We start from the raw sequence: 16,482 nt of genomic DNA, 5'->3' as shown, positions 1-16,482 counted from the left end.
TAGAGTAATTTTATTATATTCTATTCTGTTCTAACACAGCAATGGAATTACTGCTTACACAGAAAGCTGTGTATCTCTGTCAGTGGCAATGCTCCTAGATACTCAGATTATGCAAATTTATGTCTGGTAGGTTTTCCTAGACTGATTATTTAAATGCAAGCTTGCCTTTCCACCTTGAGGAGTTACCTGAGGCACTTAGCAGGAATGCAGATGTATATTTTACAAATTGGAGCAAATAACAAAGAATGTCCACCCATTAAATGCTCTACTTTGTTTGTTTCCTCAGATGAACATAATGCTGACTGCTGTTGAAGGATTCTGCCTTATAGAAGATGAATAAAGGATCTTTTGAGTGATTCTGGCAAGGTTTTCCTGTGCCATACTGAAGACATTTGCTTTCACAGGTAACTTGCATTACTTTTGAGAGGTAAACTATGGGCAAAGCAGGGGTGGGCAGGGAGGATGACTTTCCCATAATGGTTTGTGATGTTATCATGGAAGAGAACCCCATACATCCCCATGTCGTGATACTATATTATAAATCAGGGGTTACTGAATATTTTTTTTTCTGTTCTAAATACTGTACCCAATAAATATTAACTGTATTCAGTGGTTGCATTGTGTGGGATCGTTCTGCCTGCAGCCCCTTGGTTGTGATACCACATCTGTTGCAAAGTACAATAACAAAAATCCACAAAACAGTGATAACTTTACTGGCCAACCAAAATGCATGAAATACATGTTGCAAGCTTTCAAAGCTCCACTGGTACCTTCAGCAGGCACAGATGTTGAACATGATACAGTTCTCCTGTATAATACAGGAGAAAAAAATATGAGATTAGCCACAAACCTGCATTTTGGCAAGATGTTGCTCTTCTCAGTTCACATGTTTTTGACAGGACATTCATACAGGCCGGCCCCTCTTCTTTCTGGCCATGTGGTTACGCCATGAAAAAATTTAAGTTCCGTTAACAAAGCAAAAAGAGGTCAACACGGCTACCCCTGCATAAGAAATCTTGTGGAGAAACAATATTTCCTTAGCAACAAATTTGATTTGTATGCAGAGGCAGTGTTGCAGCATGGAAAGTTGTTTGCAGTATGACGAGCTCCTGTTGCCCATATTAGCTTTGGTGAAATGCATCATGTTTTTGAAATGTGGTTCTGGAGAAAAGTACTGAGAATACCAGGCATGGCCAAGTAGACAAACAAATGGGTTCTAGAACAGATCACGCCCAAACTATCTCTGGAAGCCAAGGCATGGTACAGACTGCCCAAAAAGGACGGCCTGCCAGAGGCCTAATTTCCTCCGGAGGGAAGCTGCAGCCGCCAAACTGCGCAGCTTCCCTGCGGAAGAAAAAGAACCTGGGAAAACCAGGTTCTTTTTCCGCCACCATTGTTGCATTGCAAGTGTGCCATTGCTGCACTCATGACGTAACTAGTACGGTGCAATGCACCACCATTGTAGCGCCACCAGTCCATGCTAGGGTTAGGGTTGCGTTGCCGCCATGCTACAAAGGGCCCATCTGTCCCGGACCCAAGATGACTAAATTGAGGCTGTCATACCTGTGTCACATCATGAGAAAAATGAATCATTAGAAAAGACAATGGTGCTTGGAAAGGTGGAAGGCAGTAGAAAGAGAGGAAGACCACATGCCAAATGGATAGACTTGATCAGGGAGAACATGGGACTGAGCCTGCAGGACCTGAACAGAACAGTTGAGGACTGGGCAACTTGAAGATGTCTCATCCACAGAATAACAATGAACCAAAGTCGACTCAAGGGCAGTTAACAACCACCACCACAACAACAATCGTGTTTTCTCCAGACCTCATCCCTGCTGAAGTCCTTGCCATTTTTAAAACATTTGAAAGGATTTTTTAAAATTTGTTTGTGTTTTAAAGACTGGGTTTCTCTGTGTGCCTCACCAGAGATTTATTGGGTGGGGCGGGGTGGGGCAAAGTATACGTGACAGCGGGGTTTCTATGCTTCAGCAAACTCTGGGCATTCATCATCAACCCTCCCCACTTTATTTCTGCCCTGTGAGCATCTGTTCCCCAGTGCTAAAGCACACACCTCCTAATTCAAAAGTATGGGCTTCAGCGGGGAAGAAAGAGTGAGCTATGCCCAGACCTAATGAGTATTTGGTTCAGTTCACAGTGTCAATATTAGTTGCATGTAGACACATTCTGGTTGCTCACTGTGTGTGTATGACAACATAGCAGCTAAGCTCTGGAGCTGGCACTGCCTTGCCAATGCTTGTTTATATACCCAGCTGGTGTCGCAGTCATTCCCCACCCATCTTTGCAGATATTGCATCTTTTCCTTGAGACATGGGTGAGGTTGATGTTTACCTGCTTCTCAAGAAAGAAAGTAATTAATAATTCTGGGTGGGGACCAGGCAGTGTGCTTGCATCCTTTTTGAAGTTGGAGGGAAGTAATTTTCCTTTCTGCTCCTCCGTCCCCATTCTCCCTCACCTCTGCTGAAGTGAGGAGCAGTAGCATGTTTCTCCCACCCTGCCCCAGAGCCAGGCCTTTAACTCCTGGAGGCGTGTGTTTGAGGGAGAAGGTGTGGCTCCCAGACTGATATTAAAAGTGAAAGTTGAAAGGCAATATGTTTTAATGAAACAACTGTTACTTGAATACCTGTTTTGTTCCTCTGACAATAATGTTATGTTGTTAAGTTAAGTACAGGCACACCTTAATTGTTAGACAGAGGTTTGATTAAATGTGGGGATCTCATTATTGCAAGCTATTGTACATACTGTGAAAGCCAGTTGAAAAGATCAAAGCCACAAGTTGGGAAAACTGGAACATTAAAAGTGAGGGAGTATGGGGGGGATGTTATTTGGCAGTGGCAACCAGTCATCTTCCCCATGCCCTGCAGACATGGATGGTTGTGTCGTAATGCTGATGATCTCACATCTTGCCCAAGCCTGACCTACCTGAGCAAATGCTCAAGATGTTTCTCCAGAGCTTGGAAAAACTTAACTACAATTGTCTTTTAGTATCCACAGGGATTCTGTTCCTGACCCCCCCCCCCCAATGCCAAATCTGTGGAATCTCAAGTCCCATAGTTTTTAATGGTGGCACCTGGCCATGTGCACATGCCACCATTAGGGCCAATGTGGCTTGCCATCAGCGGATGCTCAGATTTGTGGATGACAAGCTCATGGTTGAAGTGGGTGGGCTGCCCAAATCCCACTGGCTGTGCTGACAGGAGGATTCTGGAAGTTGCTGTGTAAAAAGAAAAATGTTTCTCCACTGTGCATTTTGCTGCATGAGTGGTAGTGACATTTGCCTTCAAGTCATTTCTGACAGCCACAGAGTGTAGTCAAGACTTGATAGTACTGATTTTCTGCATTTACAGATAGCTAGTAAAATGAGAGGTGCCCTTCATGAGTCATCGTATACCCTCCAGAAGGCTAGATTGTGCCGTCCTCCTGATTTAATACAAGTCTGCTGATTCTCTGGTCTTGCCTTGATACTAGTCTGGTGTCTCCTCACCCACTCAGCTTTCCTGTTTGTTGCTGGTGCTGTCGGCCTATCCTCTATGTAAAGTTTTGCCTGCTCTTCAATATGCCCATTATATCTTTACACAGAGCGGACAACACCAAGTAATACCCTTTTCCTCTAGGCCAGTGGTTCCCAACCTTTTCTATGCGCCTCACCACTAGAAAATGTTTGATTAATGCTCACATAGCCTACAAAAGTAATATAACATTAGAGGATGAAGAAGTCTAATTTCTAATTTTTGAACCACATCAACCACAAAAGATCAAATTGAACCACATATAACATTGCAAGTGAACCAATTGAACTTTAAAAAAATAAGCTTTTAACTGGATGCATAAAATGCAAATCTAAATTGAGCAATTAGATTGTAATTTGTTCAGAAAAAAATTGAGTGATGACTTGTGTCCTATCACTCCAGGGCACAAGCCATTTTTTGTTGCACCCCCTGATATTCTATCTTGCACTCCTGGCTGGGAACACCTGCTCTAGCCAGTTGTAGCACTATGATTTTGATTTAATTGCCATGGCTGCATCCCATGAAATCTTCGGATTTGTAATGTGATAATGCACCAGAGGGGCTCCCAGGTGAGTAGTCTAAATACCCCTCCCTACACTGCAGATCATAGAGTTCTATTAGGTGGAGGCATAGCTGTTAAAGTGGAATCATAGCGCTATAACTGTATAGTGTGAAACCATAAGAAAATGGAGGTAAGATGGCAGGTGGATGCAAAGATGGAGGAGCAACTGAGACAGCTCCTCAACCTTGGGCTGCTGCCACACTGCAGAAATAAAGCAGTTTGACACCACCTTACCTTCCATGGCTCAATGCTATGGAATTGTCTCTGGTATTTGTCTCTGGTGGAGCACAAGGCTAAATATTTTTAAAACATTGTTGTTGTTGTTGTTGTTGTGTACCTTCAAGTCATTTCCAGCTGACGAGTGGTGACCCTAAGACAAACCTATCATAGGGTTTTCTTAGCAAGATTTGTTCAGAGGGGAGTTGCCATTGCCTTCCCCTGAGGCTGAGAGCATGTGACTGGCCCAAGGCCACCCAGTAGATTTCATGGCCAAGCTGGGACTCAGACCTTGGTCTTCAAAGTCATAGTCCAACACGCAAACCACTGCACCGCGCTGGCTCCAAAAGTACAAATCTCCAAATTCCGTAGCATTGAGTTATGGCAGTTAAAGTGGTGTCAAACTGTTTTATGTCTGCAGTGTGGACACACCCTTGGTTATTGCTAAACTTCCATTCTGTGTGTGTGTGTGTTTAGCCTCATCAAATGTTTTAAAAAGAGACAGTATGGTGTAATGATTTGAATGCTGAACTAGGCTCTGGGAGACTCGGGTTCGAATCTCTGCTCCACCATAGAACCTCCCTCTGTGGCCCTGGGCAAGTTGGACTCTCTCTGCCTCAGAGGAAGGCAATGACAAATGTCTGAACAAGGAAACCCTATCAGAGAGTTGCCATAAGTCCGAGTTGACTTGAAGCCATACAATGACAGCAACATACATTTTTCAATAATATTTGCAAAAAATATTTTCAGACTCTTAGCTTTTTAAGTGCAGTTAACACTCTGTGAGCAGTCAGATTAGGAATTGGTCAGGGATAAGTACAATGAAGGTTTGTTAATTGATTTACAAGGAAGAGATACAATATCTAGTTGGCTTTCTTGCTCCTCCTGAATGTTAAAGCATCTCTCAAGACAATTAACTGATGGTCAGCTAAGCCTCTTAACTCCACTGAGGTATTAGGACAGCTAGAATAGCCAGCAGGCTCTGTCTCAGGTGGGAAAACAAAACAATAGAAGAAAAGGAGAATTCACTTAAGGCAGCCTTTTTTTCCATCCCTAAAAAGGAGCTTAAATGGCAATACTAAACTTATCTCCTTACGAATAATCTCCACTGAGTTCAACATGGCTTACTCCAAGGTAAGTGTGTATTAGGATTTGCAGCCTTAAGGACTGTTAATGCAGGAACTGTGGCACATTCAGTGTATTGTATTATTGTAAGATTCCCAAACTTTTGCACACAACTGCAGAGACCTAACTTGCCATTCCCCAATTCTCTTGCACTAGAATATACCCCAAGAAAAAGTGTGTGTGTGTGTGTGTGCGCGCGCGCGCGCGCATGCACCTTCAAGTCACCTGGTTATGGTGATCCGATGAATTTCATAGGGTTTTCTTAGGCCAGGAATACTCAGAGGTGGTTTCTGCCATTGTTGTTGTGTGCCTTCAGGTAATTGCCAATTTATGGCATCCCTAAGGTGAACCTTTCATGGGATTTGCTTGGCAGGTTTCTTCAGAGGGGGTTTGCCATTGCTATTCTCTGAGGCTGAGAGAGTGTAACTTGTCCAAGGACCCCCAGTGGATTTACATGGCTAAGCTGGAATTCGAACCCTAGTCTCCAGAGTTATCATCCAATGCTCAGACCACTGGCTTTCAGCGGTTTTGCCATTCCTTTCCTCTAAAACATTGGCTACAGAACCTGGTGTTTTCTGGCGGTCTTCTGTCCGAGTACTAACCAGGACTCACCCTGCATTGCTTCCAGGATCAGACATAATCTGGTGCCTTTAAGGTATTTAGGCCAATGGCAGCAATACTGCCCCAGCAAAGGTTGGATCTGATGCTATAGGAAAATTTTCTCAAGGTGTCTTGATCTGCATCTTTAACTTGAACGACACACATACATCTAACAGTGTAGCAATCAATGCACAAGAAAAGGCTGTTGACATGGACCCAAATCCCAGGCATAGCCTCATCACTGGAATGTTGAAATGCATTTAAATAATATCCTTGCAGATTAAATAGAAAATTGACTGTGGTATGTTTAGTTCAGCAATACTTCTGCATGCCTTCTTCATCAGTGGTAGTGATGTGATCAATCTTGCATTGTACAGCCACATGCCCATCATTATTGAGGTCAAGGAACCCACCATCACATGAACAAACATTTTGGGTCGCCTTTTTTAATATAATAATACAATTAAAAAGTTAACATCTAACAATTTGCGAATAGAGCCATATTTAAAAATCACTGTTTGTGATGCTTGGCGAGCTGTGTTGCTCTTGGTGTCAGCATATGTATGTAATGTTTCTTTCTTTTCCTCTGCTTTCTTTTCCTGCAGTTCCTGCTCATTATCCTAAATGTTCAAAAATTAAATTAAAAAAGAACTATATGACTCCAGTTGCCTGAATTGTTCAGGTTACTTACCTTATACGATCTGGGCTCACCCTGTCTACGAAATCATATCATGTACAATATGACACCCATATCTGTGGTGGTTCCACTTACCCATATCTGAAAAAATATTTTCTCTCTAGGCATTTCCTAGGTCCTCCAACACAATTCTGTGGTATGATTCTAGTGGACATTCATACCGGATGAGCTAGAAATGCCTAGACAGGTTTCTCTAGGAATCTCTAGGTCCTCCAAACTTCCTCCAGAAGTCATTCATTTCAATAATAATAATAAATAATAAATAATTTATTTATATTTCTCACCTCTCCCTGCGGATCGAGGTGGGATTACAACCAGATAAAATTCAGTCATCATTACCAATAAACGATACAGTTAGAATCAACAATAATAATTCCAACAAAAACCCTAACCCTCCCACAATACAATAATAAAATTAACAGTTAAAACCAATAGAGTTGTTTGCTATTATCTGCAGTTTTGCCTTTTTATAATAACTCAGGGAATGTACCCCCCACAGATATGGGTGTTGTATGCCATGCAGTGGCTTGAGCATTGGACTGTGAATCTGGAGACCAGGTTTCGATTCCCACTCAGCATAAAATCCATTGGGTGGCCTTGGACAAGTCACAGGCTGTCAGACTTAAGGGAAGACGATGACAAACCTCTGAACAAATCCTGCCAAGAAAACCCCATGATAAGTTCAGCTTAGGATCGTCATGAGTTGGAAACAACATGGAGACACACAACACACACACACACTGTACATTACCTGGTCACCCATCCGATCACTCAGTCCAGTCACAATGGCAGTGAGATTGGTCAAACAGTGAATTTTTGGATGGTCTACATGGAAGCAATTTATACAGAGTGTCACCTGTTATTACTTTGTTTGGAACAAACAGGCTTGTGTTCACCTGGCTGTGAGTTGCTTTCCCCAAGCGCAAAGGGATGCTTACCAGCTACTACCATTCTAGTGCCCAAGGCAAAAGGGAGCTGTCCTTTGGAGTTACTCTAAGCATACAAGCAGGAAAGCCTGGTGCTGTGAGAAGGGGGTGTTGCTGAGTCAGATTCTGACTGTCTGCTGGATATATCAGGTTCTCAATGTGACTTCTTGTGGTAGTGGTGGGTGTCTTGGGTAGGGGCATTTGCTTTGCCAGTTAGGAAACTGGCAATTGGATATTCACTAAAGGCCAATGCACAGTAGGAAGCTGCTGCTGCTGCTGCTTCCAACCCAATCTTGTGTTTGCAAGGCCAACAGGAAACACAAGAGCAAATGCACAGTCATCAGTCCATAGAGTATAGTAAGCCATCCATATCAACAGTTTTTTAATCCGTCGATTCAGGTATCCACAGCTTGCAAATATTTTTTAAAATATATAAATTCAAAAAAGCAAACCTTGATTTTGCCATTTTATATAAGGGACACGATTTTACTCTGCCACTGTAGTTAATGGGACTTGAGCACTCACAAATTTTGCTGTCTACTGTGGGTCCTGGAACCAAACCCCAGCAGATACCAAAGGCCAACTGTATCAAGCTTGAAAAGGGTAGCGGTGGTAGAATGGCTTTCTGGTATCACTTGGCCTTTCCCATTTCCCACCTCTCTGTGACACGCATACATTTTTATTCCACAAAGAAAAGCAATCCCTCTTCGCCATGGAGGCCCACTGGGTAACCTTGGGCAAGTCGTACTCTCTCAGCCTCAAAGCAAGGCAATGGCAAATGCCCTTTGATCAAGTCTTGCCAAGAAAAGTCCTTAATAGGTTTGCCTGAGGCTTACTGTAAATTAGAAACTAAATGAAGCTGCACAACAGCAAATGACAAACAGCTTTAGTTAAATGGAGATCTGATAAGCACAAAGATGTTTCTGCTGCTTTATGAGAGCAAAAATCATAAAAATAGGGAGATGGAGAGCCAGACAGTCTGAGTCTGATCCTGTAGACCGAACATATAGAGCCTGGGAAATTTTTACTTTGGGACTGCAACTCCCAGAATCACCTAGTGGCTTGCTGACAGGGGAATTCTGGGAGATGTTATCAAAAAAGTTCACTTTTATGAGCTCTGAGGTTAAGTTAGACCCAGTATTCAAATTATCACTTAATTATAATCCAGGAATGGGAATTTCCTGTTAGACAGCTCCTGGTCATAGTGCTGACCAGGATTAGCATTTTGTTTACCAGATGGGTAATGTTATAGGGCTGCAACCTGCAATTTTCTTCACCATTGTCTATTCTGGTTAGGAGTCAGGACCACTGAATGTTGCAGTCTCAGAACACCTGGAAGGCCATAGTCAATTTCAACTCCTGTTGTAAAGAAAATGCTAATGTAATGCAGTGACCAAAAGCTGTTTTACTAGGAAGTCTTTGTTGCAAATATCAACACAGCAGCCATGTTCCTGGGCAGCCCTCTCTTCTGTCAGTCTCAGTCTGCATCCATCTGTAGTGTGGAAATATTAATACTGTCCTGCTTTGCAGCATTGTGGGAAGATAATACGCTGCATACAAGAGAGTGAGCATGGTGTGATGATGGGTTGAGTGGACTAGAGCTCTGGGAGACCAGAGTTCAGATCCCTGCTTAGCCGTGGAAACCCACTGGGTGGCTTTGTGGAAGTCACATTGTCTCTGCCTTGGAGAAAGGCAAAGGCAAACTTCCTCTGAACAAGTCTTGCCAAGAAAACCCAGGGTCACCTTAGGGTCGACGTATGTCAGAAATGACTTGAGGGCACACAACAACAACAGTGTACACAAAGTTCTCTGATTACTGTTTGTGCTATATACTCATTATATAGCAATAGCAAGTACATTTCTATACCGCTTGTCGGTGCACTTAAGCACTCCCTAAGCAGTTTACAATATGTAAGATAATTGCCCCCAAGAAGCTGGGTACTCATTTTAGTAACCTACGAAAGGATGCCAGGCTGAGTCAACCCTGAGCCCCTGGCTGGTATTGAACTCACAACCTTGTGGCTTGTGAATGAGTGGCTGCAGTACAGATATTTAACCACTGTGTCACCATCAGAATTGGTGACTTGGTAACCCCTGTGCAAATCAAGGACTAGCATCACTGGCTTTTTGGGCTAGATGGTACCTCTTCCTAGAAATACTTGTCCCCCCTCCCACCTCTTCGGTTCCTGTTTGTCACTGTCAAGACTTGGAAAAATGGGTCCAAGGTACCAGGGCATATGTATGTGCCATTGTTGTGTGTTGCATGCCTTGAAGTTGTTTCTGACTTATGTACCTAAAGACAAAAAAATAAATAAATGAGGTTTTCTTGGCAAGATTCTTCAGAGGGGTTTTTCCATTGCCATCTCGGTGCAGTGGTTTGAATATTTGACTCTGGAGAGCAGGGTCTGAATCCCTGCTCAGCCATGAGAACACACTGATCTTGGGGCCAGTCATACTCTCTCATCCTCAAAGGATGCATCTGCTATACTAATATTGTATATGCTACACAACTATACTAATACTGTATATGCTGCACAAGTAACCTCCTCTCATCTTCAGTCCCCTGCAAAATAAAAGTATCAACATATCTTACAGGACATTATGAATAAAGTTGTATAAAGAGTACCTTGGACCCAATTTTCCAAGTGTTGACAGTGACAAACAGGAACTGAGGAGGTGGGAAGGGGGCAGGTATTTCTAGGAAGAGGTACCATCTAGCCAAAAAAACAAGTGATGCCAGTCCTTGATTTGCACAGTGGTTGCCAAGTCACCTATTCTGATCCGGCTAACTGTGCCCCCAACCACGAGATTTGTAGATGTGATTAGTAGATCAGGTAAGAATTCTGTGGGAGCCAGAGAAATCAGGCTAGCAGACTTGATGGAAAGGAAATGATCACCAGATTTGCCAACCTGGAAGATACATGCCACAACCCAGGCAGACACTTGCATATCACCAAAAAGAGGATGTTGGTTGACATAAAATTCTGTAGACAAATGTATATGAGAAATTATTTTTGTAATTTAAATAGGATTACAGTACATCTCACTTGAGTGAAGGAAACTTGGGATCAGCTGGCGTGCATGCCTCCTGAGTCTGATGCCAGAATACACTACACTTCCCAGAATTACATAGCATTGAGCCATGGCAGTTAAAGTGGTGCCAAACCAGATTATTTCTGCAGTGCAGATGCAACTGTAGACTTTTAACTGGATTTGGGATGGACAGTCCTTCTAACAAAGAACACTTTCAAAAAGGGACCAGAACAAAGTCACATTCTAAATGTTACTTTATCTGTGTAATTAATAATGCTAGAGTAACCTGTAAATGTTACTTTTCAAAGGTGCTTTAAGGCATTTTTAGAAGGATACCATTCTTGTTAGTTTTCATATACATTAACTGGTAATATAGCTTGAAACAGAGGTAGAGGAAGTTAAAGAATCAAGTCACACCAACCAGAGAGACAACAGGAAGTCTAGTAGCACAATATATAGAATATACAGAATAATTTTGATTACCAGTGAGAATTAAGATATATATATATATATATATATATTCCATATGTGTATATGTATTATGTTATCTTTTTCAATATGTATACAGTATATCTATAACTTTTTTAAAAAGGCAACAGAAAAGTAACAAGCAAGGAAGTGATGTACTTTCATAATATTGCAACAAGTAACAAAAAGAAATTACTATAATACATAATGCAGTAGTACCCCAACTTTGGTCCTCCAGGTGTTTTAGATTTCAGTTCCCAGAAACCCCAGGCAGTTTGGTCATAAGTAGGAATTCTGGGATCTGAAGTCCAAAGCATCTGGAGGACCAAACTCTGGGTACCACTGGGGTAATTTTCCAGTTTATGGCATATTCTAGATGATGCCTCTCTCTCCCCCACACCCTAATCTTTGTTCTAAGCTCCTAACCTGTGATTTTTGTGCTTTCTTCACCATCTCTAGATTCTACTAAATTGCCCTGCTGTCCCTCTTAGTCCAAATGACAGAAGATTGGATGTGGTACTATCCTGATGCCCTCTAACACAGGCGTCCACACGTGGGCCTCACCGTAACCAGTACTACAATACTGTGGCCAAGCCATGGAGAGTATCTACCAATTCTACTTCGACACGTCAAAGATTGTGGAGCACTACAATTACACCAAGGATAAGCTGGAGAAGGATCTTTCAACTGGTCTTTCAACTGGCAGCATTCTCATCATCGTGCTTTGCTGCTTTATCATCCTGGAGAACCTGCTGGTGCTTGTGTCTGTTTGGAGGAACAAGAAGTTCCATTCAGCCATGTTCATCTTCATCGGCAACCTGGCCTTTTCAGACCTGCTGGCTGGCTCGGCCTTCATTGCCAACATTGTTCTTTCGGGCCCGGCCACCTTCCTCCTCACCCCAGTCCAATGGTTTGTACGAGAGGGCACAGCCTTTGCCACACTGGCTGCCTCAGTCTTCAGCCTGCTGGCTATTGCCATTGAGCGGCACGTGGCCATCACTAAGGTGAAAGTCTACAGCAGTGACAAGAACTGCCGGATGGTGCTCCTGATTGGGGCTTGCTGGGTCATCTCGGCTGCCATTGGTGGGCTGCCCATCCTTGGCTGGAACTGCATGGCTGATCTTGACAAGTGCTCAACTGTCCTGCCCCTTTACTCCAAACAGTACATCCTCTTTGTGGTCTTGATCTTCACCATCATCCTCTTCTCCATTGTGATCCTCTACGTTCGGATCTACCGCATCGTCCGCTCCAGCCACGCTGAAATGGCCGGCTCCCAGACTGTGTCCTTGCTCAGGACGGTCACTTTTGTCCTGGGGGCTTTCATCATCTGCTGGCTGCCGGCCTTCATCATCCTTATGGTGGATGCTTCATGTGCCAGGAAGTCATGCGCCATCCTTTACAAGGCAAAATACTTCTTTGCCTTTGCTACTCTCAATTCAGCCATCAATCCTGTCATCTATACCCTCCGCAGCAAGGACATGAGGAAAGAGTTCCTGCGGGTTCTCTGCTGCTGGGGGATGATGGGACAAGGGAAGCCTGCGGAGCGGTGCATGATCCCCCTCCGCAGCTCCAGTTCTTTGGACCGCTGCACACAAAAACAGGACCTTCCCACTGCACCTTTCATGAAGGAGCATTCCACATTTGTGTGAAAAGACACAAGGAAGGGGACTACAAGGTGGAAAGAAGGAGAGGGTTGGGATAGGGTGGGCCTCAATGATGCGGTACAAAGGCAACACGGTACAAGGTATGAAAATAACATCCTGGTGGCCAAATCCACCCATTGTGGACTTAAATGGAAGTGTCCATTTGTTCACTAGACCTACACAGTATTATAACTTACTGTTAGACGTGTGTGAGAGAGAAACTGACTGACAGATGGGCTGACTGAAATGAAGTGTGAGGAATGGGTAGCTGCTGAGCTACAAATATGGTACGATTCTCCATTCTAGCAGGGGCCTTGTCACTCTGAACATCCACATTTATTTCTGTCCTATACCTGAGGGTCATAGACCTTAAGAGGGATGTACATTTCCTCTTAAGTAACCCCTTACTCTCCCATAGTGGGATTTCCTCAGAGAGAATGTGCTTCAGCCATGAGTCATCAATTAAACTTGATTTTACCATTGAACGATCATTCACAAAGCAAAGCTCAATAAATACAAGTTATGTAGGGGAGGAAAATCACATACTTTAACAAAGAGATGTCTTTCTCCACTAGATGGAGCACTTCTTTGTAAAACATTCACTTCCTCTTTCTATGGAAAAGTAGCCAGAGTCACTCCAATCTGTTTGGGCTGTGTCTATACTCTTGTCTTGGCTCTGATTTGCCCATTCCAGGTTCCCAAGGAATTTGGGGTGGGATGGGGGGCTTTCTCAGGAATGGAGACTGACACAACATTATTTGTTTGTTAGCTCTAGCGTGGCCTGCAGTGCAGAGATGCAGATGTCTATCCATCTATGTTTCCTGCTCTGAGCTCCATTCAGACTGGTTTTTCAGGTTTTCTCCACATTTCAAGTAGAGCAAGGGAGGGGTAAAAAAAAAGGGCAATTTCTCCTTTCATAAAGGAGAGGCAACAGCTCAGTTCAGAGCTGAGTAAGGCAATAGCAATAGCAGCTACATTTCTATACCGCTTCATACTGAACTAAGCAGTCTCTAAGCAGTTTACAACGTGTAAGCTAATTGCCCCAAATAATCGGGGTACTCATTTTTGTGACCTTGGAAGGATGCCAGGCTGTGTTGACCCTGGAGCCCTTGGCTGGAATCGAATTCACAACTTTTTGGCTGGGAGTGAGTGGCTGCAATACTGGCATCTAACTACTGCGCCACTTGGGCTCCCTGAGACAAGTTGTAGTCCAACATGACCAGAGAAAGGCCACTTGGGGAAGGCTTTTCTGTGGGGGAGAGAAGAGGAATCAGTGCAGCTGAATATTCCTGGAAGCGCCACAAGAATTAGGGACAGTATGTGGCTGCTGTGACCTTGTGTCCAATGTGTCTCTCTTACTGGTGTCACTGTAATGGAAGGTACAGCAATAGGGATCGTCTTGCTCTGAGCAAGGTTTCTAACCTTTTATTGCTTCTTCTGTCTTTCACATACATGCACAGAAGATGGAAGAGCTGCACAATGTCTAGAAGTGCTCACAGCTTCTACTGTAGTTGCCCACGGGAATCAGCTCCTGGATGGAAGACCAACAACAAATACCAGATTGCTGGAGGCTATATTTCAGAGGAAGGCACTGGCCAAACCACCTTTGAGTACCCTTGCTTAAGAGAACTAGGAAATTAATGGGGTCTCCATAAGTCAGCAGGCAACCTGAAGGTACATACAACCATACAGGGGCTAAGGAAGGGGTAGTCAACTCCCTAGGGGCTTCATGCTGCAGCTGCACTGCCCATGATGATGGTTGGGAAGTTCTGTGAGCTGAGAGTCCAAAAAAGGAGTTTTTCCAAGTTAGAAAACATGCATCCAAAGTTCCTGCTGTCCTTTACCAAGCACTTGCATAATGGAGCTTGTGATCCATCTACCCCAGTACTGTCAAGTCTTGACTGGCAGCCATAGCTTGCCAAGTTTTCAGGCAGAATTGTCTCCTTGCAGCCTCCCATCCAACTACTAATCAGACCAGATCCTGTTTAGTTCCAAAATTAAGTAAGACTAGCGGACCTAGCAGTGGTGTCACTAGAGTTGGCATCACCCGGTGCGGTACCTCATGGTGTCAACCCCTGTAGGCCTCTTTCCATACTTACACCACACAGAATCTTTAGTAAAGTTTTTGTACCAATAGCAATTCCTGTATATCACCGAGTGGCTATAGTTGTAACATAAACAATTATTATTATTATTATTATTATTATTATTATTATTATTATAGTTTATTTATATAGCGCTGTAGATTTACACAGCGCTGTACATACAGATAATAAAATTGATAAAAATGAAACCTGCCAATGGCGTACATTCTACAAAATACATATAAAACAATAGGTAATAATACAAGATAGATACAACAACTAGCAAAATTAAAATTATACGTTTAAATTGTAATATCCTATGCACAGCCTAAGTATATTTACAGTTATATGCTTTGATGTGGTTAAAGTTAACATTTGGTAAGGTGTGCTGTTTTCAAAAAGAATTTAAAAGGATAAAATAAATAAATTTGTAATCTATTTTTGAAAAAAATAAAAAACCTGGGGCTTCTCCTTTTTCCTCCGCCCGAGCCTCAGCCCACTCACACCATCTCTTCAGTGTTTTAAAGGGACGCAGGCAAATCCCATAGCCCATTTCTGCACTATGAATTGCCATAGCTACATCCTGTGGAATCCTGGGATTTGTGCACTAAAGCTCACTGGGTAAGAATTCTGTCCCTCCCTGAACTTCCTAATTCCCAGGATTCCATAGGACAGAACCATGGACAATAAGGGGAATCATAGCACTATAATGGTGTAATGCAAAAGGGTGCTGGTGTATTCAGGGTAGCATAGTGGTCTCTTCGGAGGTTTTGTGCTCATTACTCTGAAAAGCCCAATACCCCTTCACAGTTGATACCGGCACTTAAGTGGCTAAATGGGGAATCAGCCACTAGAAGATCTAGGGAGAAATTTGCCCCTTGAGGAGTAACCAATGCTTATCTCTCTGTTGTTTCCAACTCGGAGGCAAAAGAGGAGAACACAGTGAACTTGGTAAGACTACCTGGTAGTTCATTTTGGGCATGGAGATGAAGCTTTTTACTCAGCACTCTGTAGCTCTTCCTGAAATGCCACCCCAAGATGCAGATTGCTGAACAGGGGGGCAAGGGCAGGATGGGAAACTGGTCTGATGCTGCATTTGGTAGCTACTGACAGCCATCTGGGCAGCGACCATGTTGGTAGCAGAGAATGACCTATTTAAAGAGTCAATAGGAGAGAGCCAGTGTGGTGTAGTGGTTTGAGGGTTGGACTAGAATTCCAGGAGACCCGGGTTCAAATCCTGTTCAGCCATAGAAATCCACTGGGTGACCCTGGCCAAGCCACACACTCTCAGCCTTGCAGGAAGGCATGGGCAAACCCTGCGCCTCTAAACAAATCTTGCCACGAAAACCTTGTGATAAGATTGTCTTAGAGTCTCTGCAAGTCAGAAACTACTTAAACACACACAACAACAGCCTATCAACAGGGCTTCTATGCAGCCCACAGTGCAGGGGTTAGTTTTGGGTCAGAATAACCTCCCCTTCAGCCCAAAGTCTTCATGCATCTGCTGAGAGACTGGATTTGGGCCTCATTTTCAGTTTGCTTCTCCTATTTCCATCCAGCAGATGGAAGGTCTCTTCCAGCCCCTTTGACAAACAAAT

General features: G+C 43.4%; 1 protein-coding gene across 1 annotated transcript; it reads left to right on the top strand.

The window, feature by feature from the left end:
* Window positions 1–283: 283 nt before the first annotated feature.
* S1PR2 (sphingosine-1-phosphate receptor 2) lies at window positions 284–14,952 on the top strand. The gene is made up of 2 exons (XM_042448112.1): window positions 284–404; window positions 11,617–14,952. Exon 2 carries the CDS (start codon window positions 11,754–11,756, stop codon window positions 12,804–12,806), a length of 1,053 nt encoding a protein of 350 aa, XP_042304046.1. The 5' UTR covers window positions 284–404; window positions 11,617–11,753; the 3' UTR covers window positions 12,807–14,952.
* The last annotated feature ends 1,530 nt before the right edge of the window (window positions 14,953–16,482 follow it).

The sequence above is a fragment of the Sceloporus undulatus genome, chromosome 2 (genome assembly GCF_019175285.1).
Source record: "Sceloporus undulatus isolate JIND9_A2432 ecotype Alabama chromosome 2, SceUnd_v1.1, whole genome shotgun sequence".
Lineage (NCBI taxonomy): Eukaryota > Metazoa > Chordata > Lepidosauria > Squamata > Phrynosomatidae > Sceloporus > Sceloporus undulatus.
Note: the sequence above shows the minus strand (reverse complement) of the source record. Positions and strands in the feature narration are given on the sequence as shown.

Coding starts and splice junctions, on each gene's coding strand:
- S1PR2 (XM_042448112.1), top strand. CDS start 11,754: ATGGAGAGTATCTACCAATTCTACTTCGACACGTCAAAGATTGTGGAG.